This window comes from Periplaneta americana, chromosome 14, assembly GCF_040183065.1.
Source record: "Periplaneta americana isolate PAMFEO1 chromosome 14, P.americana_PAMFEO1_priV1, whole genome shotgun sequence".
Taxonomy (NCBI): Eukaryota; Metazoa; Arthropoda; class Insecta; order Blattodea; family Blattidae; genus Periplaneta; species Periplaneta americana.
Window position 1 is genome coordinate 77,469,117 of NC_091130.1, and position 22,038 is coordinate 77,491,154.

Genomic DNA, 22,038 nt, shown 5'->3' on the forward strand with positions numbered 1-22,038 from the left:
ACAAAGAAATACATATATAGGTATTTTATTTCATTCTAATGAATAATCTATAAAGACCATTTCTAGTAAAAGCCATTTCTACACATTTTTATTATAACAAGTTCTATATATTGAAAGCATCGAGTGTTCTCGTTGCTTATGTCACATTGCTAATTATGTTGCAGAAGGAACTGTATTACTGGTCTGTTGATTGTTCCTCTTTTAGACGGGTCGACGCAAAAAGAAGGCCCTGATGCTAGGAATCGCTGGTGTAATATGTGCAGTTATTTTACTCATCATTTGGATCAAGATATAGACCACGTAAAAGCCATGTGATGAGCAAATGAAGCTGATGCCAGGTGCAGCTTAGAAGAAGAATACGAGCTGGATGTTGTGAAGATGTGGAGTGACGCAAGTGCTGTATGAACTGTCTCTGATATTACTTTGTAAATGTATCTTACAGCATTTCACTTTTTTTTTACGGACACATTAACTTCCTACAGGTATACACTCCCCTACATACGGTAGGTGCTTAAAATTAGATAATCCTTTGCTTTAGGTTTTGATAGCTACATGGTTTGCACTAGTAGATTGGATAATATTATTTGTATGTAACATTCCGTTCACACTTTTGGTAATGTTATAAATTATACTACAGTTGAGTTTATTTTAAGGCAGACACTTTTATTAATATTGTATAATGTGTACAGAGATAAAAAAGGAAACTATATATATATATGCGAGAGAATTTGAACTTGTATTATTTACTTAACGTTGTTCTCTCTTGAATATGAAAGCTGTTTTCGTGATTTGTTGATACTGTTGAAAAATTGATGTTCCGTACTGATTCAATATTCTCTGTTGTTATCACTTTTTTGTGTTATATCCTTACTTCAGAAGTGAAGAATTTCTAGTTCTGAGTTATGTTCCATGAATCTTTTTGGGAAAATTACTTGAAACAAATGTAAAATTAAAATACGACATGTTGGGTTTTCATAGTGATTGGTTGTATTCAGAAGTAGATTTTAAGATATTCCACCATGAGCTAGAACTTTAGCAACTGCATACAGCAGATATTGCCAACTCATTGCACCATGGTGCTTGGCTTACTTGCCCAGTGCACAATTCCAGCATTCAGTGCAAATGAAGGGAATGAGTCATACAGTGGCATGCGAAGAATATGGGAAGAATCCGCAACTCAAGTGCGTAGTATAATTGGTGACAAATTTATAATATACATTTACAGTGCATAAATATATACCGTACTTTTAACAAGAACTAATCCTACACATACTGCATTTTCTAGTGTTTGATATGTTGAAAACATAGGGCCTTTGGTCCACTATGTCTCGTCCACTTTTTTTTTTTTTTTTCACTGACACATTTGTCCATTTCACGATTCGTCCATTAAGTTTTGTCCACTGTCCATTTAGTCCATTTTCATGGTTCGTCCATTATGTTTTCGTCTAGTGATTATTTCATCCACTATGGCAAAAAAAAAAAAAAAAAGAAGATGACATGAAACATATTTCATTTGGTGGTGAAAATGTAATTTATTTAAATTTAGATGTGTTGTTGATGTACATACTGTTTGTATTATAAATATGATTAGTCATAATTTTCTTCTTCCTGAAGAACTTCAGCAGGGTTAATTTTTAATCTATATGAAATTCCTCTTTGATATGTTTCCAGCTGGCCATCGTTCTTGTGTCTTCATACTGTGTAACCATTTCCTTGATACGTTCATGTTTACTGACATATGTCTGTCTGACTTAATGGTGCACGGACTCGTGTGTGTCCTCCCAACATTTAATTCCTGTTCATTCAGCAAGACTTCCGAAAACTTCCAAATGCTGGGATGATAAACAACCATGAGTTTTTGAAATTTACTATGCCAACCTTCGACGCCATTGTTAGTTCTCTGTTCCCCACTCAAGACTGCTTTGTACACATTTTATGTTTCCGGTGGAAATCTTGCATTGCGCCCCATTCTCCTTCCTCTTCAACGAATCCTCACATAAACTCTTTCCACGATTCTATAACTTCTTAATCTCTTCTGTTGCTCTTTCTGCCACAAAATCAAATATTTCGAAAACATCTTGTAAAGGTACAAATGGTAGCCCAAACAACATTGCGGCTTCTCGGCGACAATCACTGCCTGCAGATGCATTCTAAGATGGACGAAAGGTTATGGACATAAAAGGTGTGGACAAAATGTATTGATGGACGTAAATTTTATGAACCGATCGGTTGTGGACAAGAGAACGTGGACAAAACAAATTGTGGACAAAAGGTAGTGGATGAAAGGCCTGCAAACTGTTGAAAATTATAATAATTATACAGTAGAATAATCAGCATGGAACTATATATAATGTACAAATTCAGATTGTATTCTTGAAAAAATTTAGTATTAACAAATATTAATATTTTCTTCGATCATTTAACAATACGGTACTGTAAAGTTTAGAACCAAATAATAACAACTTGAAAGAACTTAAAACTATTTCTAAAATACAGTATTTATTACAATCTTTATTGCTTCACTGTGTGCATTTAGGATGATTTTTGTGCTCTTCTGTTTTGAATAAAGTCTTTCAGTGTTTGGTGTGATCAGGGTTGGCTCACCCATAAGAGCTGCGGAGCTGCAGCACTTCCTGTTAGTCAATAAAATAAAAATAATATTTATTTTAATTTGTAGAAGAATTTTTATAGCTTTTCTTAAGTAAATTGCTTTCCAATATGAACTTCCCCTTAGGGGACGTGATGAAAAAACGATTCGAAGAACCCTGGTGTATTACGTGGGTTGCAACAGTTCGCGAGTAATCTAAATGAGCCTCTCAAAAATAATTTGGAACATGCAACTGTCTTCAAAGGTAATTCTAAAACAATTCAAAATGAACTGTTAGATTGCATGTTGAGTGTCTGCCAATCTGAAATTAAGACTGAAATCGATAGTGCTAGTATTTTAGCAGTCATGGCAGATGATACCACAAACGTCTCCCAACAGACTCAGGAAGTTTTGGTTTTTCGGTACGAACATAACGGTATGGTGCAAGAAAGGTTTTGGGGGTTTACAAATCCATCATCTCAAGATGCTAACAGTTTATTTTCTTTCCTATTAGAACAATTAAGACAGGTACTTAAAGGATACAATGAGAAACTAATAGCCCAAGCATATGACGGAGTAGTGCAGCTGTAATGAGTGGGGTAAAAATGGGGTCCAAGCAATTGTAAAAGAAAATCATCCAAATTCTCACTTCGTTCATTGCTATGCCCATCAGCTAAATTTAATAATGCACCAGGCAGCATCCCAAAACTCCCAGATTCGGATATTTTTCAGTGATCTTTCTGGAATTACTGCCTTTTTCTCAAGAGCACCACAGCGCACTTCTGTATTTAATAAAATATGTTCTCGAAAACTTTCACAAGCCTCTGTAATTAGGTGGAATTTCAACAGTAGAATTGTGAACACTGTCCATGAAAACTTGGAGCCTCTTAAAGAATGTTTTCAAGAATTATAGAAAGTAAAAAATCGCGCAACCTATCAACCAGCAACAGGTCATTACAGGCACTAGAAGACGAAAATTTTTTGTTTTGGCTGTCGTTTTTTCATCGATTGATGCCTCATGTAGATGTTCTTTACGATCAGCTTCAAAGAAATGCTACTTCAGCCAATATCAATAGAGCTTTGCAATAGTTTTATGAGGTCATGTCCAGAATCAGGAGCAAGTGGTGCAGTGAAAATTGTGATGAAGCACATACTTCTGCCAAAAGAAGGAAAACTGATGCTAAGACTATGGACATAGCTGCAAAAGAAATTTGCGATATGATTTGTGTCCAAGCCAGAGAAAGATTTGATTTCACTGCACACCTTGCAGCCGCTAAACTCTTGCAAACAAACCATTTCGCTCTTTACTGCAAAGAATTTCCAGAGGAGTTAGAAAACACAGCAGCAGTATATCCAATGTTAAAGAAAGAACGTTTGCGAACAGAATTAGTCATATTGTATGACAGGAGAGAGTTTCATGAAGAATCTGGTGTACTGAAACTGTATCAGATCCTGATAGATAGTGGGCTCGAAAATTTTCTGAGTGAAGTGTTTTCTCTCTTCAAAATTGTACTAACAACCCCTATGACTACGGTGGAAGCTGAGAGATACTTTTCCACACTGAAAAGAATTAGACATTTTTACGTAGCACAATGTCCGAGGAACGTCTGTCAGCACTCGCTATGTTGACAATTGAAAGGAACTTGTTGAGACGACAATAGACTTCAATGAAAAAGTAATGGAGGAGTTCATAAAGCGCAAGAACAGAAGAATGAACTTCACTTACAAGAAATGAATGTTCACAGGTAATTTTTCCATTTTTTTTTGCTGCTAATACTGCATGGAGTAAAGGTTATACAGGTAGGCTACATGTACTGCATTTATTTTCGTCCTATGCTTATTAGTAATTATATATCGAAGTGAAGTTTATATATACGAAAATCTACTGAAGCTCCTCCAATCCACAAGTTCACCAACGTGCTTCTTTGTTGCAGTTGAGCCACATTCATCAGTGAAATAGTGCCTCACACAAATAAGTATAGCCAAACATACTTAGTATTCTTGCAACATGTCTGTGCAGTCTGGGAAATCTTTCTGAAAGTGTGAATAAAGTGCAGTAGACTAAGTCTGCTTCAGAACTGATTCCTTAATTCAGACCATTCTGAACATCGTGATAATCCACAGAAAATGGTGTTGCAAACACTTGAAACTCTTTTTCCAATTTAGCCACCCCTTGAAATCATACTTCAAACTTCTTTAATTGTCTCAATAATGTGATGAAGATTAAATTTCCTTACAAAATTTAAAACTTTGTGACATACTAAGCATTTTGCCGCAGTGAGAGGAAAGTTTCCTCCCAGTCTGGATTGAATGTTGGAGTCAAAGGTCTGCTCCATTTCAGTGAGTCACAGAACCTTACCATTCTGCAATTGCCAGTTTGCATTGCGTTACACCACTGAAATGAAAGAAGTAACCTTGTCCACAGTCCAACTACTGTGCATTAAATATACCACTGAGCTTGTCACAGCACCGACATGCAAAAACATGAGTTGGCAATGTCTGGCATATAGGTTATACAGGGTGATTCACGAGGATTTACCGTCCTTTACAGAGCTTATTTCCGAAGACATTCTGAGCAAAAAGATGTCATATAAACATGGGTCCTATTCCCAATATTTACAGAGTTACGTTTCGTTATTGGAACACATTGCTGTGAACACATGATCTTGGCCAGCGTGCAGTCAGTCAGTCAGTGTGAGCACTACAGAAATCAAAGATAGCCGCATGCATGTGATGAGTGCCATTCACAAGTGTACAGCCAAGTGTACTCAAGCGGACAGCGACATTTTTTAAAATGTGTTGTAAACTCTCCAAGACTGTAAATTAGGATGCAAAATTGGACTGAAAATAATTAAGTTTGTGGAAGTGGTGTGATTTGTAATAACTGTTGTGGTAAGTGCGTAAGAATAATGTAATTTTATAGTTAAAAATAGAAAAAGATGTCTGTACAAAGCAACTAAGGAGTTCACAGAACATTTTTAGCTTCATAATACTTGCCAATTAAAGAAATTATATTTCTGAATTGTTTATTCTCTTTGTATCATTCTTTTACCTTCACACTAAAGAAAAAATGTATTTTACAAACAACTTTAAATTAGTGTAACTCTGAAAATATTGAGAATAGGAACTATGTTTATATGACATTTTTTGCTCAAAAGTCTTCAAAAATAATCTCTGTAAAGGACGACAAGTCCTCGTGAATCACCCTGCATCTGCAGGGCAGTGTAGTAAGACCTAAATGGTCACCTATTCTGTTGACGTTGTCATGCTTAGCTATTCCAAACAAGAGAGCATGGGGTCAACCATGCTTCCTTTATGTAGTATCGACTATGCAACCACTATATTGAAATATACCATCCTAGAAAAATCTGTGGAAAAATATATATCTTTTGTACAGAGGAGAAAAATTCGAATATTGAAGTCACAGTATTGGTGGAAAATAGTAGCTGTGTGATTAGCAGCATAGTAATACCCATAATGCAATTAGTATCCGAGCTGCAGTGAAATTCAATGTACCTAGGTACATGAAGTAGGCAGAACTGTGAAGTAAAAAGAATTTTATGCTCGACCATGCCGAAATGTAGTAATTATACACCTGGTAGCAGTCCTTTAATGCATATCATTAAAGTACACCTACTCATTGGTGCTTTCAGCCAATGACAACTCAGCTTACAGGTGTTCAGCCAATAACGAGTCAGCTTTGTACCGTTATAAAACCTTAAGTATCGATTATTCTCGGATATGCAATTGAAAGAGAATTAGCGTAAAGTCACCGAGGCTGGAAATCCAATACTGTCGCAGAAGGTTATGTTCTGTTACTATAATAATTAGCGTTAATCGTAAATAATATTCAAATAAATTCAATTTGTCATCTCGTTTTTCAATGTCGAATTCAATAATCAAAGTTATACCAAGTTTAACGGATTACACAAGGTCAATGACATTATTGTTCCTCGGAAAAAATCAATACTTTCGCGTCTGCGCACATCTCACAATTCACGACCTAGAACAAGGTCACTTCCGATCTTGTCAGATACAAATAAAATGTATACATCTGAATACTGTAATTTCAAGTTAGAAATATGGTCGAGCATAAAAAGTCGTATGAAACTCGCTTATAATGGTAATTAAGACGCTCATATGAAAATTATGAAACTCGCGCTCTTTTCATAAACATCCATACTTGCTTCTTAATTACTATCATTATAGGCTCGTTGCATAATGTACTATATAGTAATGGAGTTATTGTTAAACTAAGTTCATTGTGAATAGTGAGATACATTAAGCTGTGAAACACGTAAATTATTGTTAATAATTTGTATCATGCCAGTACTCTCTGTGTTTCTTTAAGAATATGTCAAATCAGTTTTCATGTTTTGCTCAATACTAACTGTGCACGAATCCACCATAAGCTTTGTATAAGACCAGACTTCCATGAACCCACAGAATAATGTGTATGTGCCCTGTGCAGAAATACTACATTTCGTCAAATGCTCCGAAAGAACGAAATCACTAAGAGAATACAGTAAAGACTAACCAATAACCTCATACACTTTCGTATGCAATTTCACTATTACAGTAAAACCTGTCTAGTTGGATACTTCTATATCCTGGACACCTTGCTATGTTGGACAGTTTTGATTGAACCAGCGAAAATCCTATAATATTACATGTCCACAATACTCTGTATCTTGGACATCCCTTGTGGTCCTATCTTGGACAGTACAGCACATTGTCTTCTGATTACCTGCTGAAGTATTGAATACTGGTCAGTATTTTGAAAGTGGGGTGAGAGGGTCAGTTCCTCCAGTGTTATGAAAGTGGAGTGAGGCTAAATGACTGGTTTTTCCTATAACTGTACAGCCTTTAAGCTTTATTTTCTACTTCTCTTTACATTAGTTTTACTTTTTAATGATGAGCTGCTTGTGAAACCATTGTAGTCTTATTGCAAGTGTGAGCGTGAAGTTTTACGTAATTTTATCAGTATGAGTAAACTTAAGTTGGTGGAGCTATCTATTGAAAAGAAGAAAGAAGTCGTTGACTGTTTATTTAGTGACATAAGTTACAGGAAAATTGCACAGGAATTTGACATTTCAAAATCAACAGTGTCAAACATGAACAATAGAAAGGCATGGATGACAGCTGATATTTTTGGCTGATAATGCAACAAGTCATGTTGATCTTAATCTGCCGAATGTCACTTCACGTTTCTCCCACCCAACTTAACCATTGAGGTACAGCCACTAGACAAAGGAATCATACAGTCTGTTAAACTTTTGTATAGAAAACAATTAATGCAGTGCTGTAATTATTAAAATGTAAATAGGCTTAGTTAATTTGTCATATTTTATCAAGGTAGGCCTATTTGTGATGTAAAAAGTTTCCTTCTATGTTGGATACCTGTCTAAGTTGGACAAGTTTAGTGTGACCATAGGTGTCCAACCTAGACAGGTTTTACTGTATTATTATTATTATTATTATTATTATTATTATTATCATCATCATCATCATCATCATCTTTTACTCGGTATGAAACCACTTTCCCTGTTAATTGTTCTAGGATATTGAGCAAAACATGGAAACTAATTTTACATGTTTTTAAAAAATGCAAAGAATGATGTGATATAAATTCTAAACATTAACTTCATGTCAAGCTTAATATATTATATCTACTATTCACAATATGCTTAGTTCAACTGCAGCTCACAAGCGAACATTCTCATGGGGGCAGATAAAAAAGTTTTTTTTTTCTTCCATCATGTTAATAATGTCGAAACAAGTGCTTATACAAATTTTGGCCACTCGAGCGCAATTACGTTAATGGATAAATGGAATTAAATGAGGGCGGAAAAAGAAGTGGCTTTTTTTTTGTATGCATAAATAAATCAAATTTCTTGCCTGAACTAAAGTAATCTTGGTGTGCCACAATTTCCAGTTGTCATTAATCAGGAACATACACAATGCAGTAATGGTATGCCTCAAAAAAGTGTGTAAAGCACAACTTTACCATCCTCATTTAATAATTGCTGCCTTTGCACACATATCACAAAATCCACTCAAATTCGTAAGGCAGTAGTCAGTAGTGTTCTGAACTCTTTCTTCATTTTTTTGTGCTAATCCAGCCAGAACCCAACCATGCTGATGTGCGCGCTGAAATCGCAGAGAGAGGAACTGTTGAAATGCCAGCGACTGTAGCGTGAGGATGTTGTTTCACTGCTGTAAAGTGTCGGTTGATAGATGGAAATCAGTGTTGTGTGATAACTCACGTACCATGTATTACACATACGGAAAAAATACCGATCTAGGGGTTGAAGTTCGTATGTTCTGTTAGCTGGTATTATCTTTATTATCAGTTTATCGGGTTCACGATCTCCAACTTCAAGTAATACACTGACATTTTCTGTATCAATATGAACCACCATAGGCATCTAGAAGAAGCAGATTCCTTGAACTTTAGTAAGGAAGAAATGCTTCTTTCAAAAATGACGTAAATGTTACTTTTGTCATTTTCCCTGATGAATTCCATTTCACAATTAAATTTTCGGGCTTGAACATCTTTTCCTCATCTTTGTCACTTATACCACTCGGTTCGTATAAAATCACAAATAATTTTGGTATTAATCTACCTGATCTAGACACTATAGGCATGATTGTTTATGAATGTGTGGTTGTACCCTTTGACTGAACTGCTCCCTGTACTTCAGTTGCACCTCTAACCTCCAGTGTTCTTCCCATTGGCATTTCTTTATTTAAACCACATTCATCCGCATTGTATATCTGATCATCATTTAAAGATCTCATGATTGAATTGCAATCTTTTTTGAAACTCTCGATTACTCTATCTTGCTGAAGCTGATCTCGAACCTGTCATTTTGTTACAAATGTTGTGATTTTGCGGCTAACTATTGAATAATGCTTTTTAAAATGATAGAGGCAAGATGAACTTGCTTTAAAGGAGGTTTCATTTCTAATTCAAGTGCCTTGAGTGTTGATTCAGAGATCGTTGCTGTAAGAATTGTTGAAATATATGTATTTTTCTTCTTTCAGTTTATCCCTAGTGGTTTTGACACGGTCAACAAATTTTTTCATTTCATATAACTGCCATTCACCTGTTAGCCATGTATACTTGTGTTTCATGAATTTCCAGGATTTGTAGTTAAATTTCTTCTTATGATGTTTCGGTGTCCCTGGAAGAAGCCAATAATTAACCACTTTTTCTTTTTCTGCAACAGAAATATCTCTAGATTTTTTCTTGCTAGGAGATGGAGCATACAATGATCCTGACTGTGAACTAGTGGACTTGCCTTCAGAAGAGGACATCGTTTGTGAAGCTTCTCCTTCGAAATAATCAGAGAAATCATCATATGGCTTTGGTTCAGTATGGTCAACATCAAGATTATGTAAGGGCGCAAATAGCCATAGTAGCTGACTCGCCCTTTTTAAACCCTACTACTACTCAAGATTATATCTTTTTCCACTGTTTCTGATACATAATGATTCATAATTTCACAAATTTCACCAGCTATTTCCATCTCTGTTTCTGAAACAGTAGTAGTTTCGTAGCCCTTCCCTTCAAATTTTGCTACAAGTAATTTTGCAATATTTAACAAATTCATGTTTCCAATACCTATAAAATTAATACACTTGTCATATACTGTATATAATACACGCACACTGTACACAAGACACCCTGCAACTTTCCGAGCTCACAACTATCTACCTGCATGCTGACTCATCACGTTATAGTGCTCCCTACGTGCTTTACTACATATACTAGTCAGAAACCTAAGACGTAATTTAAGTTTCTCGTGTTTTCTCCTACAGTAATTGCAGTCGAGTTGCAAGAATCTGTATATTAATATTTTTGCTAACAAAGAATTTTATAATACGAGAAAATGTAACTTTTTTATCTGCCCCATGAGAATGTTTGCTTGTCAGTCCACTGCTGTGGAGTAATGATTAGCATGCGTAAACATGAAACAAGCGGGCCTGGGTTCAGATACTGGTTGAGACATGTTATCTGGTTGAGATTTTTTCCGGGTTTTCCCTCAATCCATTAAGAGCAAACGCTGAGTAACTTTCGGTACTGGACCCTGGACTCATTTCACTGGCATTATCATCTTCATCTCATTCAGACACTAGCTAATCATACTAGTTGATAAAGTGTCGTAAAATAATAAAATGTCCTAAGCCCAATGGTTGGTGAGAAATTAACAGAAAAATTAATGAAACATCTTGCAGTTCCATATACTACTGTATACTTGATGTGCTATGGCAGATCTTCACACACGGCAACACATGAGCACCATAACACCTGAGCAACACACACAACTGAATTCATGTTCACTTCACATTTAATTCAGTTGCGTTATATCCATTTTTGTTCTTATAGTGTTTGTTTACATTTCATTTAAATTCTTCACTAATCATTAGTGTTGAGTTGAGTACATTGCTGCTGTTGCTGTATCCACAAGTAGCGTTGTGTTTGAGTCTTGCAGTGCCATTTGTATATTCACGTAGCTGTCATTCCTGGGCTCTAGTGTGAAGAACAGCAGCCACATAAACACAACCATGAATACACTTCTCCTGCATCTGAGGTGTAGTTCATGGAATGCTTAAGGACATCCTCAGTCATTTGTTTTATGTAATTTTTTATTTTCATGCCGTACTGAGTTTGTGCTTAATGTGAAATAAATTTACTAGAACAGCACAAGATACAGTATTTTCAATAATGTATTATATCACAATGTTTTAAAACTTAGAAGTACGTGTATAATGCCGGATTCTATTTAAAAGTTCACTTATCAATATCTCCCAGTTTGTTGCACTTTGAACATAAGCATATCAGAACAATTTCGAGGGAAAAATTGTTCCGGGGCCAGGAATCGAACAGGGAGTTATACCTGGAAGCTTGATTTGCATAAGCATATCAGGTTAAATCGAAGTAGATAAATCCAAACTACATTATCCTGAAGTGTTTTACATTCTTTCTGGGACACTCTGTAGATTCCCTTCATTTCTCATACTTCATCTAGTATCTACTACATTGAATTTCAATGTGACTTTCAGTAGTGGTTGTATTATGGGTAGCATGAGTATCAATGAAGTTACTGCAGTCCTGCAACTGAAAGATTCGAATATTTCTTCTCTGAGCTAACTGCAGATAATATTTCTCAAAATGGCTTAATTATATCTAATATAAATTATATCTTTATCTACATGTATGCACTCATTTTCTTTTGCATGGTTCATTGATTTCACTGGTTATATAATCAATACAATGCAGAGTAAACATAGTTGACCCTATGCCCAGTTGTTTAAAGTAACCAGACATAACAGCCACAACAGAATAGGTGTTCCTGATACTGATTCTTTAGTATATTGTCTTATATAACTTATATGCAGTTATAAAATGTTGGAGATGTAAAGTTTCAGCACTTAGTGGAATATCCAAAAGTATGCTTCTGAGTGAAGTTACAGTTTTATTGATTTCTGTACATCACTTGAATTTCACACTTACTCTAGCAAGGAACGTGACCTCCTTCAGTTTTTATGACCTCTTAGACATGTTTTGGCATTGAATTTACGATATATTATGTTACCACACTTAATCACTTTCTCACACCATCATCACATTTTCTGTGAAAAATAGTTCTATGATTGTATAATGTATTGTTTTGAGTATCGTCTTTGCTGTCACCCACAGATTCTCTATAGGGTTGAGATTTGGTAATTTTCCTGGCCAATAAAGCATACTGATTCTATTCTCAAGAACATTGATTATTTTTAGTGAATTATAGTAGAGAGCAAGGTCTTGCTGAAAGATGCCATCTCTATCCAGCAATTCTGTTTCCAAAGGAGTGAAAGCATTCTGAACAGTGTTTGAACATTAATAAATATCCCACATTTCTATAGACTCGTCATACAAATCATTCAATTTGAATCCAGTAGTCTGTGGTAATAAAAAAAACATGTATATGAAAAAATAAGCTTGCCCCATTAATTTGCATGTTATTGTATGAACTCTTCAAAAGAGAATTGGTATAAATAAAAGGATTACAAGCTTATTACTAGGGGGTGGATGCTGATGAAACGTCGTCATCTTATTTTTCACATTAGGATGATGCCTGTTAATATATAAATTCTTTCTATGTTAATATCAACGTAAAAAATTAATTTCTTGTGTTACATTTTTTTGACGTTTTTGAATTAATAGGTCATTTTTATATTTTTTTCGGCATTTGTTCATCATTTTTAATACTTTGAAGAACTTTTAGATTATTTGGAATGTATTTTACTTTCTTATTTTCAAATAGGCCTGTTAAATGTTTTTCTAAGCAAATAGATCAGTAGTAATTACCTACTGAATAAGTGAATACAGTGAAGTTTGTGTTTTATAGCTTTGAACAAACTCTGAAGTCCATCCGTGATTCCACTGAAGGCTTTACTTTGCACAACGGAAATAATGTAAAATGCTTGACAACAGCTTAGTTTAAGTGAGGGCTATGACTGCTACCGTTTTTTTTTTTTTAGGGTGTCTTTAGAAAGGTCTTTATAGTTCGAAAGGAATGTACTGTAGTAGACAGTGGACAGTATTTTTAACACAAAGATTGCAAGAATGCATGCTGCATCCACAATTTCTTTTGTCATTCACACTCCCTTATCTGGAAGGTCTGATAACAAAATTGAAGAGCGGAAGGAGGAGGAGATGGAGAATGAAGGCACTGACATGGACCACCCCTGATTGAACACATTGTAAACCCTAATTAAAATCTATAGTTTTCCCTTAAAACCTTCATTTTATTGCATGTCCTTTTCCTTTATCTTAGTCAAATTGGAGGAAGTTGCCTCTCTCTCTCTCTCTCTCTCCGAGATTTGGAGTGCAGTCATTGCAACAAGGTGACTAATTTTTAAGAAGTTGTGGTGCTGATACTTTGAATAATATTTAAATGTTGTTGTTTTTTTTTAATTTTATGTCATTTTCCATTACTTTTAGGACATTTTATTGATCATTTTAAGTAGATTTTTAGGCCATCAACATCCACCTCCTACTTATTACAAAAAATAGTCTTAATAGAAACTGAAGTTGAAATTCTAACACTTTAATAATATTCAATCTTATTTCTGAATAAGAAGTGTTATACTTGTGTTATCTGTATTCAGAGACACTAATTTCTTATCTCATTGTTTAATAGTTGTCATATTGCAATCACTATAAGAAGAGATTGAAAAGTCCGTATCATTTACCAAAGGCATTGAAATCGTTTATACTTGTAATTATGCATAAAATCGATTTCAAGATTTTCACAGAAATACACATTTTTAGCATCCTTGATATCAAAAGACTAATATTGAGTATGTCGTCTATGTATAGTGATTTCTCTCAAACTGAACTGAAATAAATAATACACCATGTCCCCAGACACTTATGTTACGGAACAATTAATTATCGCATTGTTTATTACTTATTTCTAGTTTTTGTTGCGAATTATTTTAGTAATGAGCAAGTAGGTATACAGTTGAACTTGGTTATTGCGTCATCAAAGGGCCTAAAGAAATGTCGCAATGAATGAGTGTCACTATAAAAATAAATACAGTAAATAATATTAAAGAAAGAAATACAGTACATTACAGTATTACATATTTTATGCACTACTATAATTTAATTTGTAATTTTATAATTCCGTACCTTATTTCACCAAGGGTGATTGTCACAATTATGAGGTTTTCAGGAAAAGCAAAAAACTAAATGAAATTGATTGTGATCTACTGCCTTATGACCATCAAGAAAATTGTTAACAATAAAGGTGGCTGTCCATGAAAACATTATTGTTAATTGTAAAGCCAGAAGTTCACATTTGCCCATAGTGATCCAAAAATGATGCTGACTTCCGAACTTGTACAAACAGATGAAGATTGGGTAGAACGGAGAAAAATTCTTTCTGGCACTGGGACTCGAACCCATGTTTTCAGCTCAACGTGCTGATGCTTTATCCACTAAGCCACACAGGATTCAAGTTCTAATGCTGGATTGAATCCTTCTCAGTTTAAGATCTACCTCTCTGTTCCCCCTTTGGTGGGCTACCCTCATGTACTGTGTCACAGAATATGTGACAGTGGCACAATGTCCAACGCACTATGTACAGAGGTGCACTCATTATGAGTGACTAGGTGGCCAGGGTCCGATGGAACAAGGCGCCATCTTGAATCACAAAGTGATTACTTACACGAATCATATTACTATGATGTACCATATGATAATGCAGAATTCCTGCATGGAAAAGTCATATGTAACTTCTGTACATCATAGTAATTTGTACAGATTCTCGTAAACTATTGGGAGTTTTACTACCAGCTTTTGTGATCTGATAGAGAAACCTTTTCTTATTAAGAATCTGAAAATAGTAAAAATGGACACCCACCCTTAGTGAAATAAGGTCCAGATATAGACCTACAGTGCTACAACTTCTTTAAATGTTTTACACTGTTTTTGTTTTCCTTTATTATTTTGAAAACTAAAGATGCTAAACTGCATTGTAGAAAACATTGGAATACGGAGTAAAATACTATAATGTATAGTACCGGTAATTAAAATACATACAGTGTTCACAGTAATTAAGAACATGGGTTGAGGAAATCTATAATTTTTTCTGCCTCCAAGTTGCAACATACTGTACTTGTAAATCATTCACAATATTCTTCCTTAACCAAATTCACAGCATACATCAGCTTTCTTTTTACCACACTAGATTTGTTTTATAACTTCCACTTTATCTTTTGCACTTGAAATTTTACTTTTCATAGGACTTTGTTACACTATATGTAACACCTATTTCCAAACTGAATGTCTGGAGAGCGGTATGGTTTACAACTTGGCCTGCTCTTCTTTGTAAAGGGTTGGCTTGTCAGAAGAAAGAGATTTTTTTCTCTACCCCACATTCCACTCTCTTGTCTTAGAATTCCAGTTCTTGACCCCTAATTTCTTTTATCACAGTAACTGAAAACCATATCAGTCCCTGTGACATTACCAGCTACCTACAAATTCCTTTACGTTTAATGTACCTACGTAGAACATTAATTTCCTGGATCCGAATCCCGGTCGGGGCAAGTTACCTGGTTGAGGTTTTTTCCGGGGTTTTCCCTCAACCCAAAACGAGCAAATGCTGAGTAACTTTCGGTGCTGGACCCCGGACTCATTTCAACGGCATTATCACCTTCATTTCATTCAGATGCTAAATAACCTAGATGTTGATACAGCATCTTAAAAAAACCAAATAAAAAATAACATTAATTTTTAAAGAATTTACACTGTTGCTAAATGTTGCTATAAACAAGATGCTTATTAAACTATGTCATTATAAAAACAATAAATCGCATTTTACGGAGTAATACAGATCTAAACCATACTTCTTAATGACTATTGCTGTAGCCAATTTTTTACACTAACTGTGGTCACTATAACCAAGTTCAATTGTATGTAAGACTAGGAGATCCCATTGAAAATAGAAATTTTCGCCCACTTGTAAAAGCATTTGTTGCACTTGGGCACATCATTGAAAGATAGTCTGAAATGTTCAGAATAAAAAGGGAGGCATTTGTTCGAAGTCTTAAATAAACTATTAATATTCTTTTGACATTTCAATGGCAATTTTTGTAAATAGAAAGTATTATTACAGTATACATACATAATATAACTATCTTATTGTAAATTTCTGAAAAATAAATTACTTTTATCTACTCAAACTGTACAATTTATAAATGAAGTCAATTGGGACTGTAGAGAATGCCTTTTGTGTGAAACCCAGAATACGAAAATTAGCTTATTTGGCTGCATTAATACTTCAAGAAGAATTTTAAACAGTAATATCATTCACAATATGATAAAGCCTCAATTGTTGCAAAATGTGTAGAACACAAGATAAATTATGTTCCTTCCATGATGCTTACTTCTTCTTTATGTCAAAAGTAATGATCTGCTTTATCCTTTGAAAATAGAGATCCGTGAAATTCACGAGGTGCTGTAATGCAAATTGTTCTCATTCAGTTTTTTGCACGTTTCTTTATACTTCTTCCCATAACCCCCCCAAAAAAACTCATTTTTGAATCATGCTATAAAAACATAATTCAAGTTTTTAAACGAATTCCAGCAATACTTGTTATTTTATTTGCATATTATTTACAACATCTTAACAGTGAAGTAATGTTTTCATAATTCCAGTCCTTGTTTTTCGTTTTTTTTTTTTTCAGTGGCACATTTCGTTCTGCTTTTTTGTCAACAAATTAATGCAGCCTCATATTAAAATCTATATAAATTACAAGAACTGAAAATTGATGATGAAAATTCATCTGTGTACCACTATTATCTTATTTAATATCAAGTCAGGATTATAAAACTTCTTTATACTTAATGTTTAGTAATTTATAGTATAAGAGAGTAAAATTAGATTTTATGTACAAATAGAAAGTTTAACACCTGAGATGAAACCGAGGATGATAATTTCCATGAGCGCATAAAATCTGTTTATTCTCATGTGGTGTACATTATTTTATCCATTACTGATACCTAAATTTCTTTATTGGTATCTAAATTCGATTTTAAATTATACACCTTTTCTTTGTAAAGTGTTGTTTGTGAAGAAGTTATAAATAAATGAATGTATGGATTTTACGGTTGCTAATGTGGTGGTTGTCATGGAAAAAGTTTTTAAATCACAGCAGTGAATTAAACATTTTTAATTCAGTACTTGTTATTTGTGAGATAGGTTCGTAAAGATTCTCTTTTTAGCACAAGTGTAAAGTTTGTGAAACAAAACAAACTTTACACTCGTGCCAAAAAGATAACTTTACGAATGTGTGTCATACAATGTTTTTTCTACAATAGCGTAAATTTACATTAAATAAATATTTCAAGTTGGAGAGGTTATAAGATCACAATGTTATGGCCATCTAAACTCAGAATCAATAAGACATAAGTATCTATGGAATGACAGCCTGGTTTATTCATGTTCAAGATTTCATTTCTAAACCAGCGATATAATCAACAAAACGGTTAGGAACAGTTGAATGATAAAATCTTGTTACAATCAGTACTACATGTAACTTCAGAATAATAAGGGCTAAAATGTAGGTATGAATGTTAAATTTCTTACTGAGTGAAGTTTGTACATGGAATATTACATTTTCTTTGACAGTGCGTAAAATGAATAGCAGTGCCTAAAGTGATTACTTACTTTTTTATGCACTAGTGTTTTAAAGGGCTCACTTTAGGGTAAAATGCAACTTTACGCACTATCGTAGAAAAAAAATTTTTAATCAGTGCTGTGAATAAAGTCATTGTTTAGGTTGCTAAGGATGATGAAATAAAGACCAGCTTAGATACCAGTCATGGATAGAAAATATTATCGCCTAATTGACAATAATACCGACTTTTTTTAATTTTAAGATTGTTATTAAAAATAAATCCACTTTCACAGGATTCTGTTCATAAGTTGAAGCATTACAGAAACATTTCATGACGACTATTATGAACACAAATACATTCAAATTTCATTTCAATTATTTGAAGTACATTAGAAAACTATTTCTTTCTTAAAATAATATCAATTTTTTATATATATGATGCTTTCTGTGGTTAGAGAGAAAGAAATATTTTGGTACTCAAGAATAAGAACTGTTTGATTAAAAAATGTAGAAGTGAGTGGAAAGATTTAAGAATGAACAAATATAACAAACACAGTGTGCTGGGTTCTCTGTGATTACAGTCTCTATACAAAGATCCTGTGATAGTAATATTATTATCGAAATCACGCTTATACTACTATTGGATTATGTAAATAGTGTTTTAGTAGATACCATGTTCATCTTCTTTGAAAAGAAGGTAACACTTGCTCTTTCTTATTTTATTACCCTCGTACAAATACTCCATTTGCGTCATCTGTAGTGGCATTTCGCTGTATGTATAAAATGGGAGCTTCATACTGCATGTCTACTACAGTAAAGTCCGAAAGTCTTGTAACCCGCCTCCCCCCCCTTATTTGTATGTTGATGTGAATCCATTTTGAATATGTCATAACAGATGTGTGACAATGGGTGATACATTACCTTCCAGCTTGTTTAGTGATCCAGAACATCACCTGTGGAGTAACTGTCAGCACGTCTGCCCGCGAAATCAGGTGGCACGGGTTCGAATCCCAGTCGGGATTCGATACCTGGTTGAGATTTTTTCCGGGATTTTCCTTCAACCCAATACGAGCAAATGCTGGGTAAATTTCGGTGCTGGATCCGGACTCATTTCACCAGCATTATCACCTTCATTTCATTCAGATGCTACATAACCCTAGTTGTTGATACAGCGTCGTAAAATAACCCAATAAAATAAATAAATAAACATCAATATGGGCACTGTCATTGTCGCGGCACAAAATGATGCTGCGCCATGTCCTGTGTGAAATTTTCCGCAACAAATGTGGTTTGGTTTCTGTGTGGGGAATAATTAAGCAGCATGTGTCGAAACATTGATATCAGACAATTCAAGATTTGAAGCAAGCTGTTAGGGAGACATGTTCTGAGTACACTGACAACCTCAAGGCTTATTAGACTTGTCAGCGAAAGTGGTGACAACGAGATGGTATCTGACGTGATAAATCCAAGGACTAATATTTGCCTTACAATTGGGAAAAGCTTAAGAAAAAATCCAAACAGAATTTGAATCTGCGACCTAGCATAGCCTCGGATCTCCAGTCCAATTTGCTATCTTCTGAGCTACACTAATGACTAAAATGTATTGATTTATTCTCCTTTATCTAACATATATATTTTTATCATCTGCCTTGGAAGATCTCTGCAGTTTTGTGGACCTCTGAACGTGAATTACAAAATTAATTTTGATATTTGTAAAGAGTCCCCTTCTTTGAATGTCTCTTTCTCCTCTTTATTACTTCCTAATTTTGAATGTATTGAAGTACAGATTCCATTTTCATCTCTTACAGTCCATTTTCATTTGATCAGTGTCCAACAGTATGCATCTTACAGTTCATTCCATAAACTTCATTTTGGCTGCTGTTGGCTGAATCTCATTTGCTTTTGTATCGTCCATGCTTCATTGTCATGAAACAAAACAGGCCCAATTTATGTACTTTTAATCTAGGTGTGTTTCTGTGCTTGGAATGGTACAGAAACTTGATTTTTAATGCCTGTAACTTTAATAAATTCTGGAGATTTTAATGACCATATTTATCACTTAAAGATATGATGATGATGATGATGATGATGATGATGATGATGATGATGATGTTTTCTTGTTCAGTTATAATACTATCAGTACCTATTTTTCTGCTGCTTTAAATGTCGTAAATTTTGTTCTGCTTCAAGTCAACTCCATATCAAATGATAAGTCATGTTCTGTAAGCTATGCAGTTCTCACTGTGCGTCATTGTGGAAATGACTCTAGAATACAAGTAAATAGCTACAAACCATGCCGTAACGTTGCAATAAATCAAGACCAATTTTTACAGAGAAGTTTGTATTGCCGATTTTTTTTTCTGGTGCAAGGAAAAGCACTTTTTTTTCCCCCAGGGAAAATACTGATTCATTGATCAAACAAATTATTCATTTTAACTTGATATTTTGCAATATCTACTTAGCTACCCAAAATCATTAGGTCCAGGAATAATAATATTCGGAATACATTGCATAGCCATCTTCATTGATCTTCTCTTGTTTCTCCTCTCTTTTGGTTTGAAGCTTGACACTGCATGATCACTAATGCTGGAACATTTTGCTTACATGTATTCTAGAGTTTATCATCATTCAGTACTTGTATATCTATTTCATAATTTTGCAGTATATGGTAGCATAAAAATGTTACATTGTCTAAGTTACACCCTACTTATGTATATTAAAGTACAATTTTACCTACATTCTTAATTTACCCTTAAGTCTAAATGTTTTTATATAGGATACATAAGATTAGACTAAGTTTTTATGGATTTTACCTCTTTTTTGTAACTTAAACATTATACTTCATATCTTAAGCTGCTTTCTTCATGTATTTTGTTCATTTATATAGACAGTAATTCTAAATTGTCGTCATAATCTTATGAATGTTGTCTATCATATGTTTCTTAGGCTTTCCTTGTTTTCTTTCATGATCAGTAATGTAACATTTACAAGGCTAATCTGTGTTATTTTTCTTGTAGGTCATATCCAACCAATGTGTATTTATTTTGTCCAGAATGGCTGTAATTTCTAGTTTTTGTAAGGTTTCTTCGCATGAGAATTCTCATCTCAAGTTTTAGTTTTAATAAATTTCGTTAGTGAAGAGTCCAAATTTCACTACTGTACAGCAGTTTGGAATTGTCGTAGTATTGCATTATTATAAATATATAAATTAGTATTTTTTTTATCTTAGTTCTATTTGAAAAATTGATTTGACATTTTTAATATTTGTTGAAATTCAGTTAGGCTATCTTTTTTGGAAATCATTTGCACTTCAGTACAATAATAAAAGAGTGCTACATAAAATTAGCAGAATTACAGCATGTTCTTGTGTCTCTGTTCAGTGCGATATTCTGTAATTTAATGCATAACTGTGTATCAATTTATTCATAACACAAACCTTTGAGAATATTGAATCATACAATTTTAATGTGCGTTGAAGAGCTCTTTGTCAATCCAAATTATATAATAATTGGGGGACGGGATAGAGAAAAAAACTTCATACAGAATGTTGATTGCTGTGATGATTACATAATAAGACTCTTAATTTATAAATTTTATCTTACGATTACTCATACTGCAAAAATGGGGTGAATAGGAATGCAGGGGGGTGAATAGGGACAAAGTTTTATTATTTTTTTATTTCTTTGTGTCAAAGATTAAATATAATAATAAGAGTGTTTATGTTTTTATTCATAATGAGTGAACAAATAAACACTCATTATATTTATTCTTTGATGCAAAGAAATAAAAAATAATAAAACTTCGTCCCTATTCACCCCCTGCGTCCCTATTTACCCCATTTTACGGTATCTTGTAACAGTTGAACTGTTTTATCAACTACATTCTAAAGGATTACTTATGTCAGGAATTTTCTGTCGTTTGAGAGGAAAGCATGAATATTTAGAAGAAACTTTCAATTTCTATTAATATATCCATATAAAGTATTTTGTTTGTTTTATAAGCTACCATTGTTATTTGTAAGACTTCTAAAAAACCAAAGACTTATTTCCTGCAGAATAATACATTTTAATGATTTGAATTTTGTCATGAAGCGTGTTTAAAATGGATTGTACAAAAGATATAAACAAAATGAAGGACTTAATTTGTTTTTATTATATTAGACATTAATAAAGAGGTTGTGTAAAGCCCTTGTTTGTAATTCGGAGTGAGTATAGTCCTGCTACCTATTTTCCATTCTTTATCTCTATTATAAAACAAAATCCACCAATAAA

General features: G+C 33.9%; 1 protein-coding gene across 4 annotated transcripts in view; it reads left to right on the forward strand.

Moving 5' to 3' along the window:
* Syx7 (syntaxin 7) overlaps positions 1 to 21,951 on the forward strand; it is an 87,092-nt gene extending 65,141 nt beyond the window's left edge. For all 4 annotated transcript variants that reach the window (XM_069845609.1, XM_069845611.1, XM_069845613.1 and 1 more), the window contains one exon: positions 206 to 21,951. Coding sequence is in view for 1 of the 4 variants with exons in the window: in XM_069845611.1 (XP_069701712.1) it covers positions 206 to 295 (90 nt within the window). In the remaining 3 variants the exon portion in view is untranslated. The remainder of the gene's footprint in view (positions 1 to 205) is intronic.
* The last annotated feature ends 87 nt before the right edge of the window (positions 21,952 to 22,038 follow it).